General features: G+C 41.5%; 1 protein-coding gene across 1 annotated transcript in view; it reads left to right on the top strand.

The window, feature by feature from the left end:
* Positions 1–3,413: 3,413 nt before the first annotated feature.
* The window catches only part of tmem8b (transmembrane protein 8B), a 34,169-nt gene continuing 13,312 nt past the window's right edge, over positions 3,414–24,270 (top strand). The window contains exons 1-8 of the mRNA XM_076730937.1: positions 3,414–3,624; positions 8,417–8,606; positions 9,159–9,366; positions 11,819–11,952; positions 12,723–12,991; positions 15,122–15,504; positions 21,856–21,952; positions 22,497–22,620. Coding sequence (XP_076587052.1) covers positions 3,540–3,624; positions 8,417–8,606; positions 9,159–9,366; positions 11,819–11,952; positions 12,723–12,991; positions 15,122–15,504; positions 21,856–21,952; positions 22,497–22,620 — 1,490 coding nt within the window. The 5' untranslated portion in view covers positions 3,414–3,539. The remainder of the gene's footprint in view (positions 3,625–8,416; positions 8,607–9,158; positions 9,367–11,818; positions 11,953–12,722; positions 12,992–15,121; positions 15,505–21,855; positions 21,953–22,496; positions 22,621–24,270) is intronic.

Genomic DNA, 24,270 nt, shown 5'->3' with positions numbered 1-24,270 from the left:
TTCAAGTGCTATGTTTTTATTCAGGACCGCTGTCTGCTGCTTAGTGATAACAGGACCTGAGGAATATCAGAGGAAATCAGATCTTCATGAGGGGGCGCTGTTGAGCTATCAATATGTAATTGGCGAAAGTTGAGAGGGATGGTAGAAGCACACTCAACATTTTTCAAGCTGAATGCCTTCTAGATGACACATAATGGTGTTCTGGCATTGACAGAGGAGCTATTTTGAGTAAATTCATAACAAAATAAAATCTTTTGAAGATGTCCAATCTCAGTGCAATTATCTTTAAATGCACACTTACAGTAAAAGTGTCTTGTCCAGAGCTACTGGTGGGTTTATTATGCCTTCTGAGCGAGCCTTCTGTTTGTTTTTCATGCTTATAATTGTGCAAACATTGTGTCAGTGCATGCAGCAGTAGGATGCGGTCTTGCAGATCGCATGCTGGAGGCAGTGTGCTGTGTACCGAAGCCGAGGCACAGAGGAAGTGCTTAACTTCACCAGCTGGCCGCTCTGTCTTTCCCTCCCTCTCTCGTTTCCATTTTGTCAGTTTATGTCTTTGAGTGAACATGTTGCACACAGTTGGTATGCTCACATATTGGTATAGATCATCTGAGTTCACTCACACACAAGTTAGTTTTTCCCTCCACAGGACCTTTGGAGGCCAAGGATTAGGTGCAGCGGTGGATTTGAATGTTTGAATGTCTTCCTGTGAAGCCAGCTGGTTAAAATGCTTTACTGGAAGCCCTTCATGCTCCTCTGTGTGTGACTGTGTGGCTGCTACACTGAAGCTGTGGAGAGCCTCACCTTAGGGAGGGACAGAAATAACTCAGACCATGGTGTGCGTGTGTGTATGTGTGTGTGTGGGGTGCACGGCCTGCCACCCACACACATACATCCTCCATCACCTCCTACCACCAATTTTTTAAACTGGTTTGCTGCTCATGCCTTCATCTTCTCCCACCAAATGTCACAGTGGGAGGCATTACCAAACAGCATGAAGCAGTTCTAACAGTTCAGATTCTATTGAGAAAGCAAAACGTACCAGAGATATTGAGATGTAATGATTCAGAAAAGCTTTGCCTCATTCATGTTTTCAAGAAGAAACGGACCAGTAGAAGGTCAGTCTCGAGTATTTATGATGTCGCTCTGTTGTCAAATCTTTCTCGCTGACCGGTTCGACTCTTAATTGCAGTAATAATGGCTGACTGGGTGCCTTCCAGGTCTCCTTTGACAGAAGGGCGAGGTCGTCCTTTTGTCTGGCCAAGCTTTCTATCTGATTTTGAGCATTTTGGCTTTGAGGTTGCGCAACAGTTCGCTACCCAGAGGATGACAGCCTTCCGCAGCATGCACAGGATTAAAAGGCGATCAGGACAGGTTGCCAGACACAGACAGATACTCTCATTAACGGCTGTGTGAAGTCAGTGTTTCCAAACTTGAATGTCCCTGGATCACTGGAGGACACAGAAGCCACTGGGAGAGGCTCACAAAACCACAAATGGCACACTGAAAAAGGTCAAGTGTCAAACTTTGCCCGTGAGAAATCCATTTTGTGTCCATGTCTTATCAGTGCTGTACACCTTTAAAGTGTCATTATAGAGATAAATTGTGTCTACAGCTGAAGACGGACACTCCGAGCTGTTTCATTCAGCTGCAGTGAGGCTGCGTTCTAGCTGAGCAGATTATTGCAGAGCTTAATGGTGAGGCCGGCGTACGCGATGGGTTGCTATGCGTGGGTCGTGGTATCCAGGGGATCTGGCAACTTTGAAGAAAACTTTTCTTCAAGCAACAAAATGAGAAGTCTCTGTCTTGAATAGGATTGTTTTGTTTTGAGTTGATACTCGCCCGCTTTGTTCTGCCGCTGACTCTGACCTTCCCGTGGAGGAGGTTAAGTGCAAGAAGATTTGATCCTTTTTAGATCACGAAAGTATCAACATGTTCCTGTCACTGCACAGAACAAAGCAAACCTTTGTCGTGTGGCATTTGTCAGGATCATTGTGACTGTTTACATAAAGTCATTGAGAGATGAGGTTAATTCATGACAGGACGATTGTGCTGCAACATGAATTAGGCAAACTCCAGGCAGACTGGGTGACTTAACTGAACTAATTTTCCCATGAAGCACACGGCTGCTATGTGTTGGGTCACTTTAAGGTCAGCAAAGCATGTCACAGTGTGAAATCTAGCCTGCTTATCATCCTTAACCCCCGGGACACTTTTTTCTTTCTTCTGTGCGAACAGTTCAGATTAATGATTCATTCACGTCAAATAAATTATACTTGGACTGATTCAGGAGCTCATTCACTCTCTGACAGATCTGCTTGGACAATTATGACTCATGTTGAAGTCACCCCGCAGCCTAAAAATAATCGTGACTGAGAATTTGGGTCAGTCTTGATGTCCAGTTCCTGGAGGAAAATGGATTATTGTCTGATGCGGAGATTGGTGAAAAACACATTTTATTATTCCCACTGAGTCTGCAATCACCTGCTGAACATGAGAGAAAATTAATATTGCAAAGTCCTGCAGATAATTTGGGATTATTTCTTCTTTTTTTCCCCTTCAATTTGCATAAAACTGAATAACAACAATACAATATTTTCTCTTATTTTCAGTCAAGTACAATTTAAACTACTGTCATTCCTGGCTGCAGACTCCACTTCTGTGCGTGTAGAATTATTAATTATACATGCAAGTTCAACCAATATTCTTTCTTCCCATCTGACGGGACAATTAGACCTCAAACTGTTATGAAACAATAACAGAAATCCAGATACATCTATTTAGGATTTGTGAGTGGTGGTGCTGTGTAAAAAGCACTGCCAGCCACAGATATAGAGCATGCATAAATTCTTCACCATGTTTTACAGTCTCTGAGAAGTAATGCATCGCTTCTGACACACACACACCATCAGAAAATTATTTTTAGAAGTAAAGAGGGTGATAAAACAATGTTGCATGTGTTTTAGGGTAAACCTAATGACAAACACAGAGACAACGCTGAATGAGTCCAACTTATTTATAGATGGGAGCACATGTGTTTTGTTGCAAATGAGACACACTGCAATGCAGAAGAAGGCTGCAAACTCAACAAGATAAACACTCCTGTTTCTCAGGACACATGTGAGTTCAGAGGGCGGCTCAGGAGCACGTGAGGTCAGCTGCTGTGTCCTCCAGCGCCCCTGAACTTTCTCTCCCGGTTCCTGGAGTGAGGAGCCTCCGGGGGGCAGCTGCAGCCCCTGCGCTCCTCGGCCGGCCCTGCGTGGTGTGTGGTGGCCCGGACGCCGAAGTGACGAGCCTTGTGGTGCAATCTACGTCTGCACCGTCCCCGGACTGACAGGGCCGGAGGTCCAATGAAAACAAGTCGGCATATTGAGGTTGTCAAATCAAAGCCAAAGGGGAGGCGCTGTCCCGTCGTCGTCTGAATTACGTCATGCACAAACAGCTGGTCGTTGGCAAAAATCTGAAAAAATGTAGACCAGCACAGCGACTGAGAACTGCACCCGGGCTGTAGCCCTCCACTAGATATTCTGCTTTTAACGATGTGGCAGCTGGAGCGCCCGGGCTCAGGATGTAGCCCTCCGAGGCTCCTCTTGCTTGTTTACACCTCTCTCTGCGCTCTTGGAGGTGAGTGCTTTCCGTTCAGTGTGTGTTGCTTTGATTCACTAGGAGCTGTTCCTTTTGTCGGGGGTGCTGAAACCCTCCCTGAGAGCAGCAGCAGCAGCAGCAGCAGCATCGGAGCCCCTCTCTGGGCTGAATTCAGCCTTCCGAACATCCACAGCTGCTGCTTTTAGTCACCGTCGAAGCCCGTTTTGGCGAACACATCCTGGCTTCAGTGAGGTGACGCATGGGGACGGTCGCTGCTAATAATGGCACACAACACACTGACAGATGCTCCTATAGGTTGTGCGCTACGATGTGAGGGCTGACTGTGGCCACAAGGAAGCACATCAGGCTGGACGCTCTCGCTGGTGTTATCTTCTGGTTGTTTGTGTGTTTGTTTGTCGTTGTTTTGCTCTGTTTACAGACGGCAAAGACAAGTTGGCGTGATGCAAAATATGAGCAGATTCGCCGTGCAGTAATGTTTGAGTTAAATCTGTCCTGTTTTTAATTCAGCCTAATTGCGCAAGAAGAGATTTAATTGTTGGCTGATGTGGCTATGGTGAAGTTAAACCTTTTAAATCTCTTTATTTCTGCCCCTTTCTACCCTAAAATGTGACCCAGAAGTGCATCACGTTTTTATTTCTGTATATTTATTTCATTAACAAAAAAATCTCCAGACGTGAAATGTGTTTTTCTCCTGTTTTTGGTGTCCACCCCCTAAGACTGTCTCTGCTGCTTCAAGACAGAGGCGTGAAATGAAAACCTCAGAGCTCATTTGTGGGACAACAATGAATCCATACCTACAGCACACGCTGTACTGGCTGTGGTCACCGGAGACGTTAGAGGTCTGTCTGAGGATGTTGCAGTCCCCTGATGGACTTGTTGCTGTTTTGCTCCGCCAGTTTAGATAAATGCTTGGATTTTCAGTCGGTCAGTCAGATCAATTTCCTCCTCTCCCTTCTTTTGCCTGGCTGTCTGGGTTATTTTTTTTTTAATATTATTTGTGTGTACACCACAGTGAGGAGGATCAAAGTGATATTTGTGAATTGAGTCTTATTCATAGGAGAATGCAGAATTCAGTGCCTTTCTTAGAAATAAAAAAACAAATTGATGTTCTCTGAAGGGTTATTGTCTGGATGGGCCGTTTGTCCGCTGTGGGTAGATACATTGTTCAGTTTTGTATTGATCTTGTGAGTATTTCACATGTGACAGGTCTGATATTGACGTCTTTGAGGTTGGAAGAGGACGGTCTTGTAATTTTCATTCCTTTGTGTTTCTTCCTGTTGGTGGGTGAGAACAACATGAAGCAGAACAGAGTGTCAGATTCTGCCTTTTAGTCATTGTTATTACAGACACTTCTTCTTTTGCGTCAGTTTTTTATGATTCTTGAATCCTACAAGATCATGTTAGTCGAGGAGGCATTTTGTAAAAGCCGCCTTTACCTACGCTGTTCCAAAAAATAAAGAAGTTTAAAGACTATCCAGCTCAGCATTCAAGGATAAATCTCTAGTTGAGATGGCAAAAAGCAGGATTATGTCTGTATTAAGCCTCTAACAGAGTAAAACAGTGGTTGGGAGGCGCTCATTGAAAAGATTACTGAATTCAGAGCTGTGCTGTGAGAAAGCCTTTAAGCATTCTGTAGCCTTTATCTTCAAATGAAATGTCTTCATTTAGCTGGCAAACAAACAAGTGTATTTAGATATTTGGCATGTTTACACCTTCGCATTAAGTGCAGTCACAGTGTGTGGCTGCCGGTTCGTCACTGAGACCCGCACTGCTTTTTATTTCCTGTGCAGAACCTTTTCTCCACATAGAGGGGGTTTGAAAATATGCAAGTTTATTATTCAGATTTTCTAATAATAGCTTGGCATGTGGGTTTCAGTCATGCATTTAATTTCTCACAGCAGCCTCAGATGCCGATATGTTTGAAATTTAGCTTGTCTTCTTAATATGGGGTAACTGTATCCGTGTGTATTTTAAACATTACAAAACATTAACATGTAAATCTGGCTAACACAAGGTTGTGACAGTCACCAATAAAGCATCTGTTTCAGAATATTGATCATTCACGATCTTTCGCACCAGTAACAAGTGAAAGAATAGTGTTTTCTGCACACGTGTATCGACAGGTGTGCAGGAGAATAAGTGATGGCTAAAAATAACAAAAATAGGCTACTGCACACTGTGTGATGAATGGATTGCACTTAATTGCAAGAACTGCATTTTGGTGCAGTGGCCATTGTCACAGGAATTTCGACATACCAAAACGTAGCTATTTAGACCATCGCTTACTTTTTTGTTTTTGTTTTTGACCTGTTAATACGCAGCTATGTCGACTTACAAACCACACAGGGTGCATATGTTCAGCAGCTCAGTCGCAAAGCGATTTTCCCTTTCTGAAATACTTAAGTAATTAATTTTTTTTTATGCTGAAGACGTAAAACTACCAATAAAATAAAATAAACATGGAGTTTGATTTTCTTAGTCCCTCATTTAGAGAAGCTCATTTTTGATGTAATAAAGGCGACTTTGTTATAATTGAGGTGATGCAGAATGTGGCGATGAGCAGATCATCCTAATTTAAAGACTTCCTTTGAATAGTGTCATCGCCATCTGTAACCAGGCGTTTATCCAGATGCGGAAATACTGGTGACTTTCAAACATCTGTCCAACCAACAAGTAATCAACTGGTTACAGTCTGTCATTCGCTTTAACTGGTTTGTGATCTGTAGCTGGAAGAAACCCTGTCTGTGTCTTTCTAAGCAGAACATATAGGGAGCTTATAGCAGACTCCGGCAGTGTTAATGCCACACTCCACCTGCTGAGTTATAGCACTTCAGTCTGTGACACATGAACAGTCATAGGTATGCATGTAATGAAAGTGCAAAGAAGACCTTCAATGTAAAGAAGGCTCACATATAATGCAGATAGCAGACCAGAGAAAGGCTGGGATGAGAGTGAAATTAAGGCTGGGAGCTTTGTATGGGATTAGGCTTCAGCCCTTGACAGCGAGGTTACTTCGTTCTTCTGAGTTTCTGCCTCCTTATTCTGCGCCTTTAGTATTCAAGGTTGCTTCCATAGGTGAGAGCCAGTGTGAGCTTTCAGGACTGGTAATAGTGTGGGGGAGAGGAGCTGAGCAGAGCCATTTTTCTCTTTTTCTGAACACACATTAGAACACACTGCACATTCACGAAACCTTTCCCTTTGTGCATCCGTGGCTCGGCACCTTGTCACTGTAGAGGGTCACTTCTTTTCTTCGCTCCGTGTCATCATCAAGGCAGAAAGCAGAAGCATTAACAAAACACGCAGTAGCAATTGACAGCGTGGGTACAGTCAGGTGACTTAGTGTCTCGCTACAACTCTTAAATGAACTGGGCTCGTGCTATTTTAGCGGCACAGGCTTTTCATTGCGTGCCCCGTGCGGTATTGTGAGATTTTTTCTTTGCCGTTTTTCTACAAATTGCAGGTTAGATAAATTGCCCCTCAAAAGAAAGAAAACAGTGAAAGACATCGCCACAGGTATTCCGAGTACAGATGGTTTATATGCACAAACACAAAGGGAGTATGTTACAAATGGAAAACTCTCCTCCAGTGAAACATCAAAGTGTCTCCATGTTGTTTCCATGAAATATCGCTGCCTTGTTTCTTATCTTCATATGTTTATATTCATGATAACATTTATCTTAGTAGATGCAATATGTTCTAGTATAGCAAATACAATTTCCCTCAGATTTTGCCCACCCGCTGGGTGTGCTCAATGCCAGCCGGGCTCATGTAGGTAATATGCGAGATTACACCTGTCACTTGTTCTGCAGCTTTTATATGCAGAGCCGTCGGTGGATGTAATCCAAGGATTTGACATTATGCAGGACGTGAGTGAGCCTGCATACATACATCTCCCTCAGCTGCTTTAAAAGGAGTCTGTGATCACATATTTAGATGATCTAGCTCTCTTCAAACGGTTTGCCAGGTTCAAGGAGAAGCTTGTCATTATGGACTTAAGACAGAGAAGCTGCTTGTGCGTCTGTTCTGTTTACAGGAATAATAGTGCTGACAGATTGGAAGATGTTTGTTCCTGTGTCAGTTTCTATAAGTGTTCTTAATCACCAACTCAGTGATAGCCACGCTAGCAACATGGCTAGGGATGACAATGTCAGTCTGTCTGTTGGTCGAGCACTTTTTTTCCACACTGAAATTTCTTGACAGCTGTTGGTGGTTGCCAGGAAATTTGTACAGATATGAATGTTCCTCAGCAGATGAATTTGACTGACTTTGGTCATCCCATTACTTTTTATCTTTTGGCATCAATAGCGTAAGTCAAAGTTTTTGCTTATCATGTGAAATATCTCAACATCTAGACAATTGATTGGCACTAAATGGGATGCAGACAGCCATAGTTCCCAGAGGATGACTCCTGTTGACATGGATGACTTTTTACACTTTTTTTTTTTGATGTCAAAAATTCAGTCTGTCCAATGCTTCGCTTTATGACCAAATGCCTGCAAAATTGCAGCTGCACTGTGTGTAGTGGAAATAAACATTAGCATGCTAACACACTACACCACACATTAGACCTGCAGAACAATAACATGTTGGCAGTGTGAACATGTTAGCATGCTAACAAGCTAAGCTAAGATGGTGAACATAGTACACACTATACCTGACAATACTATACTAATACCAGCCACTGACAGCGGCTAGTATGGCTGTGGACTCTCGATCTTGATGATCAAATGTTGCACTTTCATTTTCCTGGTATTCCTTCGATTGATCACCAATATTCAGGGCCGCTCTCCTCTGCTTCTCTTCTTTACAGATTGCCTTTTTGTGACTGAATACTTCACCCGCACGCCTCGTAAGCTGAATGCTTTCAACTCCTTTGCGAGTGTGGAACTGTTCCACTTCAATGTGCCTGACGACACCATGATGGCCGTATGGAACCTCATCACCTTCAAGGAGCAAGGGGGCACGTTTGGAGACAGCTGCCCAAACCGCAACGTGACCGTGTAAGAAAATGAGTTTGTCACGAGATCTTTCTCTTTCTGTCAAGTTGCTTGTATTAACTTAAAGTCTCTCTTTTGTTAAAGTTGAAGTCTGCTCCATCTGTAGGGTACAAATAGATAATCGGCATTTTACCTTTGGGGAAAAAGGTTATAGCAGCTGGTTAAATCTGAGCAGTGTCAGCTATTACTGGCACCCTCGACATATGGAGGAACTGCTGCTCAGGCATTAGCTGCATTTAGCTTTTAATTTTTCCTGTCTATTTTTATCATATTGTTAAGCAGTGCTTGTCATGAGAGCCGGTATCTCAGGTGACTCTCCTGTGTCCCTGTGATGTTGTGATGAATGTGGACATGGTTTTCACATTCAGATATGTGGGGCTGGATGTGATTACTAATGTTTTGGATTTGAATATCTCATATTTTAAATAGAAGGTGCCATCTGTGCTCATGCTGTCAGCTGTTCCTATGGATGCATTTTAGATTTGGCAGATGCGTCTCCTGTTTGTGAAAATATTGGGCCTAACAGGGATTGAATTCCGGCTTTGTGATTAATAGGTACTTCAGGTCTGGGGCTCCGCCAGTAATCAACCCCCTGTACACCCGCTTCCCTCGGGACACAGTCGTCCCAGGATCCTTTGCTGTGACTCTTACCTGGACTCTTCCAAATCGTACAACGGGAGCATTCAACGTGACCAGTCCGCTCCCTGGAGACTGGTTCCTCGCTGCACATTTACCCAAGGATGAAGGCAAGATCTCAGTCAAGGTGAGCCTGAACATTTATCACAATAAACATGATAGTTTCATCTGTGCCTTCTAATATAAGACAGTTGGTGCTAACACTGGTTACTCCTTTGTTTGTCTAATGAAAAGCTTGAATCTCTGTTTTGTTATACATCTCTCACTAATGGAGACTGGCAAAACAGAAGTGTTATGTAACAGAACTTAAATGAGATCTACATCTAAAATATTTTCCTCATGGTTACTTAATTCCCCTTCATGGTGGAAAATAAATCAAATGAAAATGATATAAGCCTTCGTTAGGATTAGTATTCCATCTTGTGCTGCACAGCTTAAAGAGGCAGAACAGTGTCAGAGACTTTTTCTTCATCTCCTTGTGTTCTCCCATTTGGCCACATAAACACCTGCTGATTTCCATTTCAAGCAATTTGTTTGTCACTGGCATGGTGATCAGTTGTGCTTCTTTTGTGGTTTCCACTGGCTAGAGAAGGTGTACCTGGAATGCACAACAATCAAAAATATCATCAAAAGTTGCTATCAACATTGCAACAAAAGACCTGGTTTGCTCTGGGGGCACTGGGAATAGAAGCCGCTGTGGCTAAAATGTGGCTCACCTGCAATGACACACTGTATAGATGGAAATAACGGACCTTTTCCAGATTCTGCTTTCTGAGGCAATTTTCTAGCAACCAAGATGTGATGTTTTCAGTTCAGAGAGGAAACGCGGGTGGAAGCAATGCAAGCAGAACAGAGGAGGTGCACACTGCATTATAACAATCTCAGTCAGGGTTTAAGGATTTAGCAACCAAAAACAAAGAAGTAGTGCTAAACTGTATCTCCCTATTGCAATTAGTATACACTAAATGCTTCTCTTTACACAGCAAAATTGGAGATTTGTGATTCTCTGTACCTAGGCGACTTCATCAAAGTGGGGGGTAGGGTGTAATGCTGACCTTATTTAGTTTTAGGCTGTATGTGAGAATTCAGTGAAAAAAGACCAACTCTTAAAATAATCAATCGCACTTCTGGAGTACTCTCATTTCTCTCACTTACCCATTATTTAAAAAGATCTTACTGTTTTATGATGATCATTTTAATGAGGGTTTGACATAGTGGTTTGCCAGTATATATTAGCCTTTTATTAAATGCTGGATATTGGCCAGTCGGCGTTGTCTACTGTCAGTACAATGGAGCTATCAATTCAAAAATCCATAAAAACATCCTTTAAAAGCTGCAATTAAATATCTTTTTGCACACATTGTTTGTTTAGTAAGTTCGATTAAATATTCATCCAAACACATTAACTTAGCTAATTAACTAAACATTTACAATCTAATGCTAGCATATTATTCCTGCAAGATCCTTCCTGTGTGAGCCTTAAGATTATATTGAGAGATGTTCCTTCCTGTTCCACTGATGTGTGTAAATGGGAGCATTCAAAATATAAGAAACATGCTCAATGTACTGCCATTCAAGACAACACCACCACTAACTGCAGACTCAAAAGTGAGCATAGGGTTCAATAAAGCTGAAAATGCGCTCTAAAAGGATGCGTTAATTGCAGCACTATTGCCATGGATTGCATTAGATTGTTCAGGTGTACCTAATAAACTGGAAACTCAGTGTATACCCCAGAGTTTCCCCTAAAATGAAATTTTCTCAGTGGGTCATTCTGACTGAAGGAGCTAAAATAATGCAATTAGTCAGGCTTTCAATGGGGAGTTTTAGTGCTCTATGGCCTAAATTGATTTTCAGAGGCTTCAATATCCTGCCAAGACTGGAATTCTAGGGAAAATAGATTAATGTCTATATGCTCTTTGGCATGAAAATGGTCAAATTTAAAAATATTGAACAGCATCAAAAACCGTCTGCACTTCGAAACATTGGGCTTGAAAAACCCATGTTGGTTGAGCCTTAATTAAAACATAACTTGCTCTACAAGACACATGTGCAGGTCCGACTGACAGGCTGTAATAAATCAAAGGGTCACCTCGGCAGCTCCCGGACTAATACCACATGCCACAGTAATTGTGGCTCGAGCAGGCGGGGTTTGTGACTGGATGACAGAAATTAAGGACCTCATTTGGCATTCACACCTGTCCTTTTGAATCAGGTGCAAAAGGCCCCCGGCCCTTTTTAAAACAAATTTCACAGCAGATCATGTGTAGAAACAATGCGCCGTCTCCCGGCTCTAAGTCATTCTGTCTGCTCGGCTCATCTCACAGAGTAATGCACATCAAGCATTAATGGTTCAGAACAACACGAGTGAAATAGTGGGTGCATGTTACGCTGTGTGGCAGGCAGAGGGAGGACGGAGTGATATTAATCCAAGAGGGTGACAGGCTTTATGCACACAGTCCATTAGGCTTTTTCAGCCAGCCTGAATGATATCTAATCTCCTTCTTACCGGCTTTTAAGAAACATTGGTGAGTTATCCACTAAATACCACCTAAACCACCGCTGTGTTATCTCTGCAGGGTCTGTCTGAAGAATGCCAGTATCTGTTCCAACCTCAGCTCATTGTCCAGAGGCTAATTGGGATTTCGGTGCTTTATCCTGGATACTTCATCGACCAGATGATCCCTGTCCATAACAGATCTGCACTTTATAAGTAAGCCTTCTAACCAAAAGTCAGGATGGCTTGGCTTTGAAATTACGCCCTTAATCATGGATGATCTAAGAGAGAAATACGCTTTTCTGTTGCACAATCGACCTCCTTGGTCCACCTCCTCATCTGCCTCTTAGGTTCTGATTATACCTGGACTCTCCTCTATAAGTTATTTTGCGTTTTCATCTCAAAAAGATGCAATTTCCAAGAGTGTGCTTATAGTCTGAGCTCCTTTATTAACTTCCCCTTCTCTAAAAGTCACCTCACTTCTGTAAGCAGAGCAGAATGCTTTTTATTTCAAGGTTTGTGGTGCATTTTTTTTTTCACCATCTTTAGATTGTGCTTTAAGGAAGGAGATTCAAGATTATGTGAGGTTTGCACAGGCAAAAATATATGAAAGGTATTAAAGCCTTAATTTATTATTTAGATATATTCAATATTTACATTTAACAGAAGCTGTTGGATGTCGTTTTACTCTTTATGTATGTATGTATGTATACATGTATTGTTATTAAAGGACAAGGAAAATGAACAGCAGACCATTAAATTCAGTGAAGCTACATTAGCAAAGGTTTACCTGCTTTAACAATGTAACAGCAGAGGCAAACCTTTCTGTTTAAGAAGGTTTTTTTTGCCATTAACTACAATACATTTTGCATACAGTACTGTTAAACAATTGTCTGTATGACATAGCATATGGCCTCGGTTGGCATTATTATCGCCTAAAACGTGTCTCTGTGTGTGTTTTTGTCCGTGTTTGTGTGCTTGTGCAGAGTGTTCATCCCCAATTATATATCAAAGGTGAAGGTTCAGCTGGTAAACTGCAGCACCAAGAACAAGAGTAGCGAGAGTTGTCCCGTGGTGCTGAAGATAAGAGCACGAGCGCCGCCGGTGCATAACTCAAGTGCCCTCGACTGCAGGGAGTGGAACCCTTGTGAATTAGACACCCTCGTACCTGCCTGGGAACAATGGTACTACATCCTGGTGGAGAGATATCTCACTAACTGCAACGTTTACTTCCGAATTGGGGTGCAGGTCAGAGGTGAGTTTGTTTTTATAGGCAAAATGAGATTGATGAGTCTTTAGTTGGCTGGTTTGTTGTGAATTTCAGGTGCATCAGTGCTGGAGTGTTCATTTTGTCTTCTTGAAATCAAGCAGAAATATGATATACATTATATATATTTATATTGGATTATTATATTCTATATTCTATAAGATTTTATTCTTACTTCTTGTCTGTATGTGAATATGATGTGCAGTGTGTGTCAGTGTTTGACAGACTGCAACGTGCACACAGTTTCGTAAAAGAGAGTATTTTACCAATTTTGCCAATTAAACAAAATTATTCAATGATTATTTGATGATTAGAGGTAATGTGTTCTCTTTTCTCTCATCTTTTTCAAATAAATCATGATAATGTTTATCGCCACAATCTGTGAGCTGTTTGCTTCCAGTGCTGTTCATAATTTCTCTTCCTGCTGCTTTTGATGTGTAATTTAAGACGCCACTGGAGTGGTTTCTCTAAACCTGAGAACTCCTAAATTAGGCCAAACAAAAGCTCAAAGTAGATCTCCGCAGCATATCATGTCCAGTATCCAAAATTATACAGTCAAAGTCGAAAGGATTGCGGCTTTCAGTTTGCACAGATGCTCCCGTTTTATCCTCGTATCAAAGCAAAAGTCTGCGAGAGTCTTTTAAAGCATGTCCACGATGTTCATTCTCCTCAAAGATATGTGGGGCAGAAATGGAAGTTTGGACATGTGTTTTGATGGTGAAAGGGCGGCCAGACACAGTTGGACCATTCAGGGGCTTGTAGGAGAAAAGACCAGAGCTCAAACTGAGGCGATGCGTACGGGATTCCTAAGAGGCCACTGATACCACGCTTAAGTGCTACATGCTGTTTTGGAGTTGTGCACAGCTGAGATATTCTTTCTGCTCACTCCACAGGGACGGCTCACAAATCTGTGGGAAGTCTTCTCCCGTGTAGCGATCCCCTCCCTCTGTTGGACACTATACGGTGCACTTTGTCGCCATGGCAACACAGACACTAATTATTCACACTCTGTTTCTCCCCCCGGCTGCCAGGCAGATCTTACTTGACCTTTTGTGGATTTAAATTGAAGAACACCTCAGGTTCAGGGACCATCTGGAGTCCTCACCTTCTCGTGCTTTCTCGCCGTTATTAGTTATTGTTGTTATGAGCTGTCGCTGAAATATGCGCCCTTATTTGAATTCAGTCCAATTTACAGGCATCACGGTCGCCGGCTGCACAGGAAGCATTGAAACTAGGTTACACTTTATTATTTATTATTGTTGTTTATACAGTATTTTCAATGCAGGTGTCTTTCCTTCAATAGATGGATGGGCATTGAAGAGATATGTTACGGCCGTCTATGAAAGCAAAATGAAGCCAGTTCTTTGCATTGTGAACGTTTCTGAGCATCACGGCCCCTCTGCTCCTACCCACCTACACATACGTAGAGATGTGCCACACTATACACGCTTGGTCTTTACTGATTTTACACAGATTTTTCTTGTTTCCACCAATGTTACGTTTGCCTTGAGCCAGCAGTATTTCGTATTTTGGTATTTTTAGGAGCGCCTCAGCTGTCTGAAGGGACATCAGAATACTTCAAACCCTTTCTGAGACAACACTATGCAAACGAGGCTGAGCTAGAAAAGCCTTTGAAATCCTTTCCCCGTGGGGATTGGCGGTATTTGATGGTACTTTGCCAGTTGCCATCAATGACCATTTTGCAGTGAGTTGCTTTGTGTTGAGTGGAACCGTACTGTTTGCAATTACTGTGAATCTTTGTCTCATTAAAAAGCAGTGTACAGCGCTGAACCTTGCTGTTTACATTATGGAAGCCAGCCGAAGGGGATCATTTCAAACATTTGCAAAAGACTTGGTTGCTTAGCATGCATAATAACCCACGTAAAAAAACTGACTTGGTTATTGCCTGTTTGTTTGAGACTTGCCAGGGATAGGTCCTTCATTTTTCATTCATAGACACTGATTGATTTCACGATAGAGATTAGTACAGAATACAAGATGTTGCAAGGTGCATTCTTAAAAACCTCCTGCAACAAGCCAGAGAAAATCCACCAGAATGTTCAGCTCACCCAGGAATCACTTTGATTGATTTCCTCTGAATTTGATATCTTTCTCTAGATTGCTCCAAGTCCAACTTGTCCAAGGACCAAGCACAGCCCAGCTCCTCCATGAACATGCCTCAGTCCTTCGGAACGGCGATGGGTTTCTCCCTGTCTGAGACGCTGTCGGTGGCGGCCCTGCCCAGCCCGCTGCAGAACGCCAGTCACCTGCACACCTCAGAGGACAGCATCATTTACCTCGCCCCCACCGCCGACACTAACAAGTGCTGGCCCATCCGTCCAACTCTGCGCAATGAGCTGGACACCTTCTCCGTGCACTTCTATGTCTTCTTCGGTCCAAATATATCGATTCCACCGGACAGAGCCGCCGTGTTCGCCATCAACCTGATGCCTGTTTTAGACAGTGGAGGAGTCCTCAACATGGAGCTCAAGCTCAACATGGTGAGTTGCTCTGATGAAAAAAAATTAAAGCAGCATGAACAGTGATTTACGATATTTTTGAAAGGTAATTTTTATTAGGAATCGCTCAAGATTGAGCGTTTTATTTGATATCTTCACAATGCCTGACACATTTGCAGAAATTATTGTATAACTACTGTGCTCCTGGTATATCAGAAAAAAAATGTTTAGCAGGCACAGAGAGGAAAGGAGACATTTTTATTCAAGATGTTGGACTGTGTAGCCATCCTCACCTTTCACCTGCTGTGTGTAGTACTATAGCAAAGGATCAGATAGTAATCAGTAAAGCAAATATGCAACAGTTAGCGCTGGGAAAAGCCCCAACCAGCAAGGGTGAATAATTGGGCTCACAAAGTATCTGGCTGAGCCAGTCTGCTAAATATGGATGCTCGTATGGTCATAGACTTTGCTGTGGGAGCTGAAAAAGTTCACAATGAAACAGGCGCCAGTGTTTGGGCTTGTGACATATGCCTCTCATTGAGAGCGAACAAAATGTGAAAATCAGCCAAGCAGGGTTTGATATGTCTTTGTTAAGCTGTCCTTCAGATAGTAATGGCATTAGAAATGCACCTGCAGCGGCTCTGGAGGTCTGCAGGGAGCCAGAAACTGGAGAGCTACAGGCTGGCAGATGGACTTTTAAACATTCTCTCTTAATAGAAAGCCAGTGTTGAAATAACTGAAGGATGGAGCATAAAACCCGAACAAATATCTTTGATTGTTCAGTTCAAAGGAATATCCTGACATTTTGGGGAATATGCTTTTTTTGTCGCTGTCTTCCTGGGAGTTAGATTGGTATCTGTTTCATCTCTCAGCGTTCAGAAAAATATTGGTCAAGGATATTTTTAGCCCACCGTACCTGTAGCTTAGCACAAAAGAGGCAGAGGCAGGAGGAAACAACGGACCTTCAAAAAAAGAGGAAAAATACGCCCTTTCAACAACACTGAAATTAACAAAACAATCTCACCACAAAGGCCAGTCAGTGGTTCTGGAGCTTTTAATTGTGTCGCATGATCTTCCTCAGCAGGATGGAGTGGTACATGATAATATTTTGAGCTTTAAGTCTGCTCAAAAGTTGAGATTGATAGTTGATTGAGATTGATAGTGAAAATATTCGTTGGTTGCAGTCTGAGATGTAAAAACAACTGATTTGAAGCTGCTGTCATGCAGCCCATATGCTGCTTCTCCCTGCGTCCAGACTTTGTGATAAGCTAGGCTCAACGCAACTTTCATCTACAACAAACACACAGAGATGAAATTGATAATCGATCCTGTCAACCCCTGACAAAAACCAAACTGCCATATTTCCCCAAATATCAGAGAAAAACACAAACACTTGACTTGTAAGGAAATTTAATATTTGTAATTAATGTGGTGCCTTACTGATTGATCGCTCGGTTGATGTGCTAACACGGTGGGTTAGTCATTGGACAGCGTCACCGCTCAGAAAGATCATCCTGGGTTTAAATGGCATCCCTGGTCCTTTCCATGTGCAGTTTTCATGTTTTCCTCATGTTTATGTCGGTTTCATGCCACAGTCCAGTCAGGAGAACCTCTGCTCTCTGCCTCACACCCCAGCATAGACCTGAGTGTGTGCAGTTGGTGGATTTTAACTCGGTGGATTGTGCAGATGTCACAGAAACAGTATGTTGTGATGAAACCTGGTTGCTGTAATTGTTGTATGAGCCGTGAGATGTATTCCACAGAGAGACTGTCATACTATATTATTCTATGGACAGATTTCTCCCCCCTCGGCGGTGATCTGTCACTTGCTTGTCACGGGTGCAGAATCCAGTCAGCCGCTGCCAGTGGGGGACTCTGGCAGATTTGCAGGGCTTTAGGAGACAATAGCTGGAGCTGCTTGTCTGCCTTGCATCACTCTCCATGAAAGAGTGTGAAAAGAATGCATATGGCTTTTTTGTCCCACTGATACCTCAACTGGCAGTGGATCGGCTTAATCGCTTTAGATCCATTTTTCAAAGTTCTCTTTAGGTAGAACAGAAATTGCAGGCACTGCAATGAGCGTTCGTCCTTGAGAAGGTGTCAGTGTATACCTTGCTGGCTTTTATATGTTACGGTTGTTTTGTCACAATAATACCCAAAGACTCCTCTGAGTATGGGGGCCCAAAGGTGACTTGGGAAACATGTTGATAAATAATGCATAATGCATTGCAAGTAAAAAAAAAAAAATGTTCTGAATGTATGTATGTATGTGTGTGTGTGTGTGTGTGTGTGTGTGTGTGTGTGTGTGTATTTATTTCCCTATTCATTAACAGTACATCCACATTTTCATGACACCATCTCTCATTATCACCCAGGACAATATGAAAATAAGTATATGAAAAGAGAAATGTGGAAATAAATAAATACAGAAAAATATAATCAATAAATATAATCATTTATGTATCTGTTTCCCATAAATCTTCTGTATGTATTCATTCTTTTTTTGGTGCAATTTTGATTTATTTATTTTGTATACTTTTTTTGGTTTGTTTGTGTGTCACCTTTGAGCTCCCATTTATGAGAACTTGTTTGTGAAATTCTGATTGATTTGATGAGAAAATACTGGACTGAAGCCAAACGAAAAAGCTAAAATGTTTGTGTTTGCTATTTCTGAGCAGCAATGGTATTTTCAGCCAGTGAGATGTTTGCAAAACCTTTATTTTTAATTAGAATGTCCAATGTGAGTGAAAACACAAGACAGTTTAATATTTTACCGAGCAAAATTAAAACTCATCATGGAGTTTATTTTAATTAGTTTGGGCACTGGGATGTGCAGAATACAGTACACATGCCAGCTTCATCCATCATCTTGCATCAGTTGGCATTGTGTCCTGGCACATGTCGTCAGCATAACTCCTGGGAAATTTAGCAAAGGAAAAGCCACATGAGTACACAACAGAGATAAACTGGTGTTCATCAAAAGTTTTATCTAACTGCAGCATTTTTATGATCAGACTTGAAGTATCTGTCCTGTTGTAATGATTCTTTTGACGTTCTCTCCAGTAGTTTGCTTCAGTCAGTAACCTTGAGCATTGCATTGTTGGAAGATTGCGCCCCTGATTGAATAATGCCTCTGCCACTCACGCTCCCTAATCATAACTAACAGCTGCATAATGGATCAGGCATATAAATCACAATACTAAACGTGATTAATGTCGCAATGTTCACAACAGTGTTACAAAGTGCTTTACAAGTAACAGCAATAAATAAAACCCCAAACAAAATTAACATTAAAATCGCAGGCACGGATTTAAAATGGGACATAAAAAAGAAGCGCAAGTAGAATTGAACATAAATTATCAACAATGCCCCGACAGCAGAGAGGTATTTTAAGAAGCGATTGAAATTCTTTTTGGATCACTGGTTAGTGGACAGCAAAGATGCAGAGTGCTGAGGAAAAGGCAGCTGGAGGGGAAATTATATGATGAGGTGGAGATGGAGCTGGAAGACAGATTAAGCCTCCAAGGTTATCAGTAAAATCTTAATTTCAGCTCCACAGATACAGGACAAAGGATATCCTGGTTTCTGCAGCACACGAATGGTTCAGATGATAGATTTGTGAAGGATCAAACATATCACAAAATAATCATCTGCATCTTGAGAGCTTCCTGGATCCTTAATTTGATATGTTTCCTGTTGAAACAAGGTGGTGGTGGGCACGTAATATGGCGGGATCATTTCAACCCGCTAACCAATAGGATATTAGGGATTCTAATTCTGGAAGCTGGCTTTAAAGGATTTGTGCCAGTAGGATGTAAATAACCTCAACTATATCATTAAAAATAAGTATGGGGAAATGAAATCATAAGCAGGTGAAACATTAACGTAGCAGTAGCCTTACCTCATCTAAGCCACCTAATAAATGTTTTTCTGCTACTGTAGGGGCCCAAATTTGGACTGTGAGTTTTGTTACATGTCTTTGAAAAGCACAAAGCCTCATGTTTCTCTCTATATAATAAGTAATGTATGTAATTTGCCTGTGGCAACAATTGCTTATTTTGTAACAGGAATGCACACGAAACAGGACAGCAATAAACCAAAGTGAATTTAAAATGGATGAGAAAAGGACATCGTATTATGGGATTATGACCGTAATCAAAAGGGTTGAGGCCATTAGAATTTTATTTTAGGTACTATGTCCTTGCCTAGCCTGTGTACAAAATAGAGGTGCTTGTTCATATAATTTTGGGGGATTTCATTGTGGATTGAAAAAGAAATGTTTCCAGGATATCTTGTTCATGACGATTTAATGAGAGGAATTATTCAACATTATATTTTTAATATTAATAAATAAATAAATGAAGCACCAGAATTTTATTTACATAGCAGTAAAAGTGAGAATATTCTGTTTATATCTTCCTTCCTCTTTTTAATCACTGGAGGCAGAGGAAATGTCCAAAAGCCTGTGATGGTATTTTTGGCTGGATCGTCTCTGTGTGTCTCCTCATACACACTGACGTCATCATGAGATTTTCAGTGTGCCAGGAAAAACAAGTCATGAGTTTTTGAACCACAACACATGCAAAAAAAATACTTTTCCTTTTTTGTTGTTGTTGTCATTTTTTATTTTTTTGGCTCAGTTTTCAAATAGTTGTTGGGGAGGCCAATTACAGCAAAGAAACACGCTGAAGTCCTTAAAGGGGTGTTGAGTCATATAAGACCTCTGTGGAGCTTTATCTGGGCCAGGAGGAGGAGCAGTAACTTTGAGTTTATTTCCTCGTGTCTCATCACATGCTGGATATTCTCAGTCACACAGACATCCATCACACTACTGTTACTGTGGCTCTCTGGCCTCGATTGTTTGCGTGGACAGATTATAGAACAATGGGCAGTGTTAACCACCCCTGCTATTGGTTGAAAGCTGCACCAGAACTCTATCTTGCTGAGTGGGGTATGCATGACATTATGAAGAAAAAAATCCAAGAAATGATTAAGAGAGATAAATATCAGACTTATTATGGGCAGATATATGTTAAGGGATTTTACTTGGATTAAGTGCAAAACAAGAATAAGAGTCAGCAAACAGTTGGTGGTATTAGAGGAAAAGGATCACCAATGTCTTAAAAAGTTTCACCCCCAGGAAGCTTAAGTATTTAAATTTCATGGCAATCTGTCCAATAAATGTTGAGATATTTTGGTCTGATATTTCAGTTGGTGGACTGCCAGACCAACACTGCTATGCATGCTGCTAGCCTGACTGAAAGCATGTATACTTTTACTTAGAAATGATGATAACAGCCACTCCATATAAAAAGTCTGGGGGCCTCCTGACCTCTCTGCAGCCCCTGGACCTGTGTCTAGTGGGCCCGTCTCCTAATCCAACCATGAGTAGTTCAATCCTTCATTTTCAAACTGTAGGGCAGAGTGGGGGCGGGTGGGAGGGGTGGGGGGGTTGTAGGGGTTGGGGAGTGAAGGGTGTATCTTGAAATGCCAGTGGGCATGATTGAGTCTTAGTACCAAGAGAGTACAGGCCAGATGGTGAATTTAGGAAGCCTGAAATCTCAACACCTGGCAAAGTGTTTGTTGAGTCATTGCATTAATCAACAACTTTGCCAACTCCCTGCATATACATTATGCTCATTTTGAGCTGGGGGAGGGGGGAGGAGGGATCTTATTTATTCAAAAATAATTGCCTAAAGTTATCCCTATCACCGAGTACATTTCCCTGTGGACACAAAGCAAATGCATGTAAAGTGCTGCATCTTGTTCTGTAAAGTTTTAGTCTGGCAAAGAATGACTTTTACTGGTTTTGACTGGCAGGTTTAGTAACTGAGTCTGACACTTTTCACAATAGTTGTAAAACATTTCAATACTCTCCTGCACCTCCTCTTCATTCCCCCCAAAACAGACACTATGAATAAATTAGAAGACATTTTGAAACTCATGAAGTGACAAATATGATGCCTGAGTGCACAATGATGCTTTATGAACACATGCAGCAAGTTATTTGAACCCCTGTTGTTTGGTTACTGATACTCCAAATTGGACTGCAGTGGTCTCCTCTCACCTCTCTGCAGGATGAGCCAATTTATATGAGCATATGCATTTCCCATCGCTTGAATAATTCTAGTTTTTTTTTTTTTTTTTTAATGCATGAGGGTGTTAATGTATAATTGATGCTATAAGGAGATAAACTGCCAACATCTTCATTTAGATGCCTCAGGCAGACAGACTGAGAGCAGTATCACTTGATTTGTTAGTTTTAAAGTTTACTATCTCACGACTGAAGGGAAAATGAGACCTGAGGTAATCATGAGCAGTGTTGGCTCACCAGCGTAATGGCAGCAGATGGCTGGATGGATGGCTGACATTTGCTTGTGTTTCCTCCTGCAGTCTACGCTGAAAGGAGCTAATGTCACAGTGTTTGGCTGCCTGAACCACGGGATGCCTCTTTTCTTACGGGAAAACTCATCTCTGAAATGTGAATCAGGTATGTCAGATTTCACTTTGATCAACTCCCTAGACATATATGAGCATCTGATAAACTTCTTATTGTTCCATAAGGATATGACAAATACTTCATGTTTTTTTTCTGAATGAGTGTGAGGAGGTTTCAGGTCTTCATCCTCTAACAGCAAGCACACTTCTCCAGCTCTTCCACCTCCCAAAACTATGACTATTCATACACAATTTACTCCACTTTGGCTCCAATTTACAATTTACTCAACTGACATCATCTTTCTTTTTAATCACTTGAACTGGAGCCAATTTCTTCTGGGATTTCCTCTTCAACAGACCCTTGGAGCTCAATGTGTCTCCCACACACGGTTGACAATTAAACTCCTTTTGGTGATTTAAATTCAGCTCAACTCATTTCAGCACTTTACATTTCAACTGATACTTCAGCTGCTTTCAGTATTTGTATTCCGACTGCAACTTCAACTATATTTCAGTGTTTTTCAAATGTGTTAACTGGCTCTTTCTGTCTTAAACCATCCTTTTCAGTCCTCTATCTTTGTTTTCCTGAATTGCAGAATCAGTGGCCGGGTTTTTCCTTTCTGTGAACTCCTCGGCTAATATCACCAAACTGAGGATTCCTTACCCACAAACAGGCACCTGGTACCTCAGTCTGCGCTCTCTATGTGCTACTGAGCATGGGTAAGACAGGCACGACGTTTATCCTATATGCTTGCTTACCCTCCGCTTCACTGGAGGACTTCCCTAAACTGCATTTATTATTAATGAAAAGAAACTTCTGGCAAGAAAAATTAGTTTTATGTCTTTAACGGAAAAGTTTGACACTTTGGGAAATACTCTCATTCATTCTCTTGACCTCATTGAGAGAACTGATACCACTATCAGGCTGCAAGCTAAATATGAAGCTACTGCCAGCAGCCAGCTAACTTAGCTTAGCATGAAGACTGGAGACGGCCTTTGGACACCCTAGCTCTGTCCAAAGGTAAGAATCTGCCTAACAGTTCCTCTACAGCTCACCTCAGAGCCAGACCAGCTGTTTTCCCCTGTTTTCTTTATGATAAGCTACGTTAGTCAGCCGCTGGTGGTAGCTTCACATTTAGTGTCCAGGCATGAGAGTGGTATCAATCTTCTCATCTAATTTTCAGCAAGAATGGAACAGTCCGGGTGAAATAGAGATAATATTGTACATTGTGTTCTCTGCATTAGTCAGCCCAGAAAGTCTTGAAAACATCATTTACAAGCAGAAATTCACTGATACCAGTTGAATGATTGTTGCTCATAAATCTTTGACAGTTATAATCACTTCTTCGGCCTGGTCCCGCTGGCCCAAAGCAACCTCTGTGAGACAATATTTGCTGTCAATTACAGGAAGGCAATTGCAAAATAGGACACTGAGTTTTTCTTAAAAACTCATCTTTGTATTACAATCACCAGTTTATTTACCAAAATTAATAATTCAGTGCTGTAATGAAGACACCATGTTCACTGCAGCCTCTATCATTCAGCCACATCCTCTGCCATCTGTCACACAGCAGATTAATTTGGGATTGGCTTCATGAATGTGCTTCTGGTGCATACCTAGCATATGACATCGAAGAAGGAGGTTTAAAAAGCAGATTTTTCACATTTCCACTTTTGCATATTAGAAAATTTAAACGAAACCATTTAAATATGTCTTTTCTGAAACAGGACACAGACCTGCAAACTGAAAATGCGCCTTTGTTTTCGCAGGCTACCTTAAATTCCTTCATCTGTTTTATTTGGTGTCTTTGTCTGGTTCAACATGCTGTAACAACTTGGTGTTAGTCTGAGATGTTTCCACGGCAGCCACAATGAATCAGACTGAAGATCACTTCTAAATCTTTCTTAAACATGAAAAGTGAAATTCCATTTTAAGTGTGAGTTTTTCAGACTCAATGAGCAAGAGCTTCTCTCTTCATTCAAATGCATTATTCACACAGGTCGAGATTTATTGGAAAAGAAGCACAGTGTGTAGTTTTTCTATTCTTAGAATACTGAAGACCATAATGCATTGCACGTACACTAAATGTTGGGGTTTTTATTTAAATGACCTTGACTAGAAAATATCCTTTATTCTCTGCACCTTTCTGTATAGTTTAATGCACAGATGAATGCAATAAGAACACACTCTTTCTCAGAGGGTTGTTTTAAGTCATTGTGAGAAATGTTGAAAAGAGAAAGTGGGGGAAATGTTTCCATTAAGTTGTCCAAAGCAATGTGCTTCATGAGTTCTTACCGTAAGTATTAGCTATTCAGCAGATTGAGCTGTTTTGCTGAACCCTTAATGGCACGAAAATGTGAACAGAATGA

The sequence above is a fragment of the Chaetodon auriga genome, chromosome 5, assembly GCF_051107435.1.
Source record: "Chaetodon auriga isolate fChaAug3 chromosome 5, fChaAug3.hap1, whole genome shotgun sequence".
Classification (NCBI taxonomy): Eukaryota; Metazoa; Chordata; class Actinopteri; order Chaetodontiformes; family Chaetodontidae; genus Chaetodon; species Chaetodon auriga.
The sequence above is the reverse complement of the archived record's forward strand: the minus strand, read 5'-3'. Positions and strand labels throughout refer to the sequence as shown.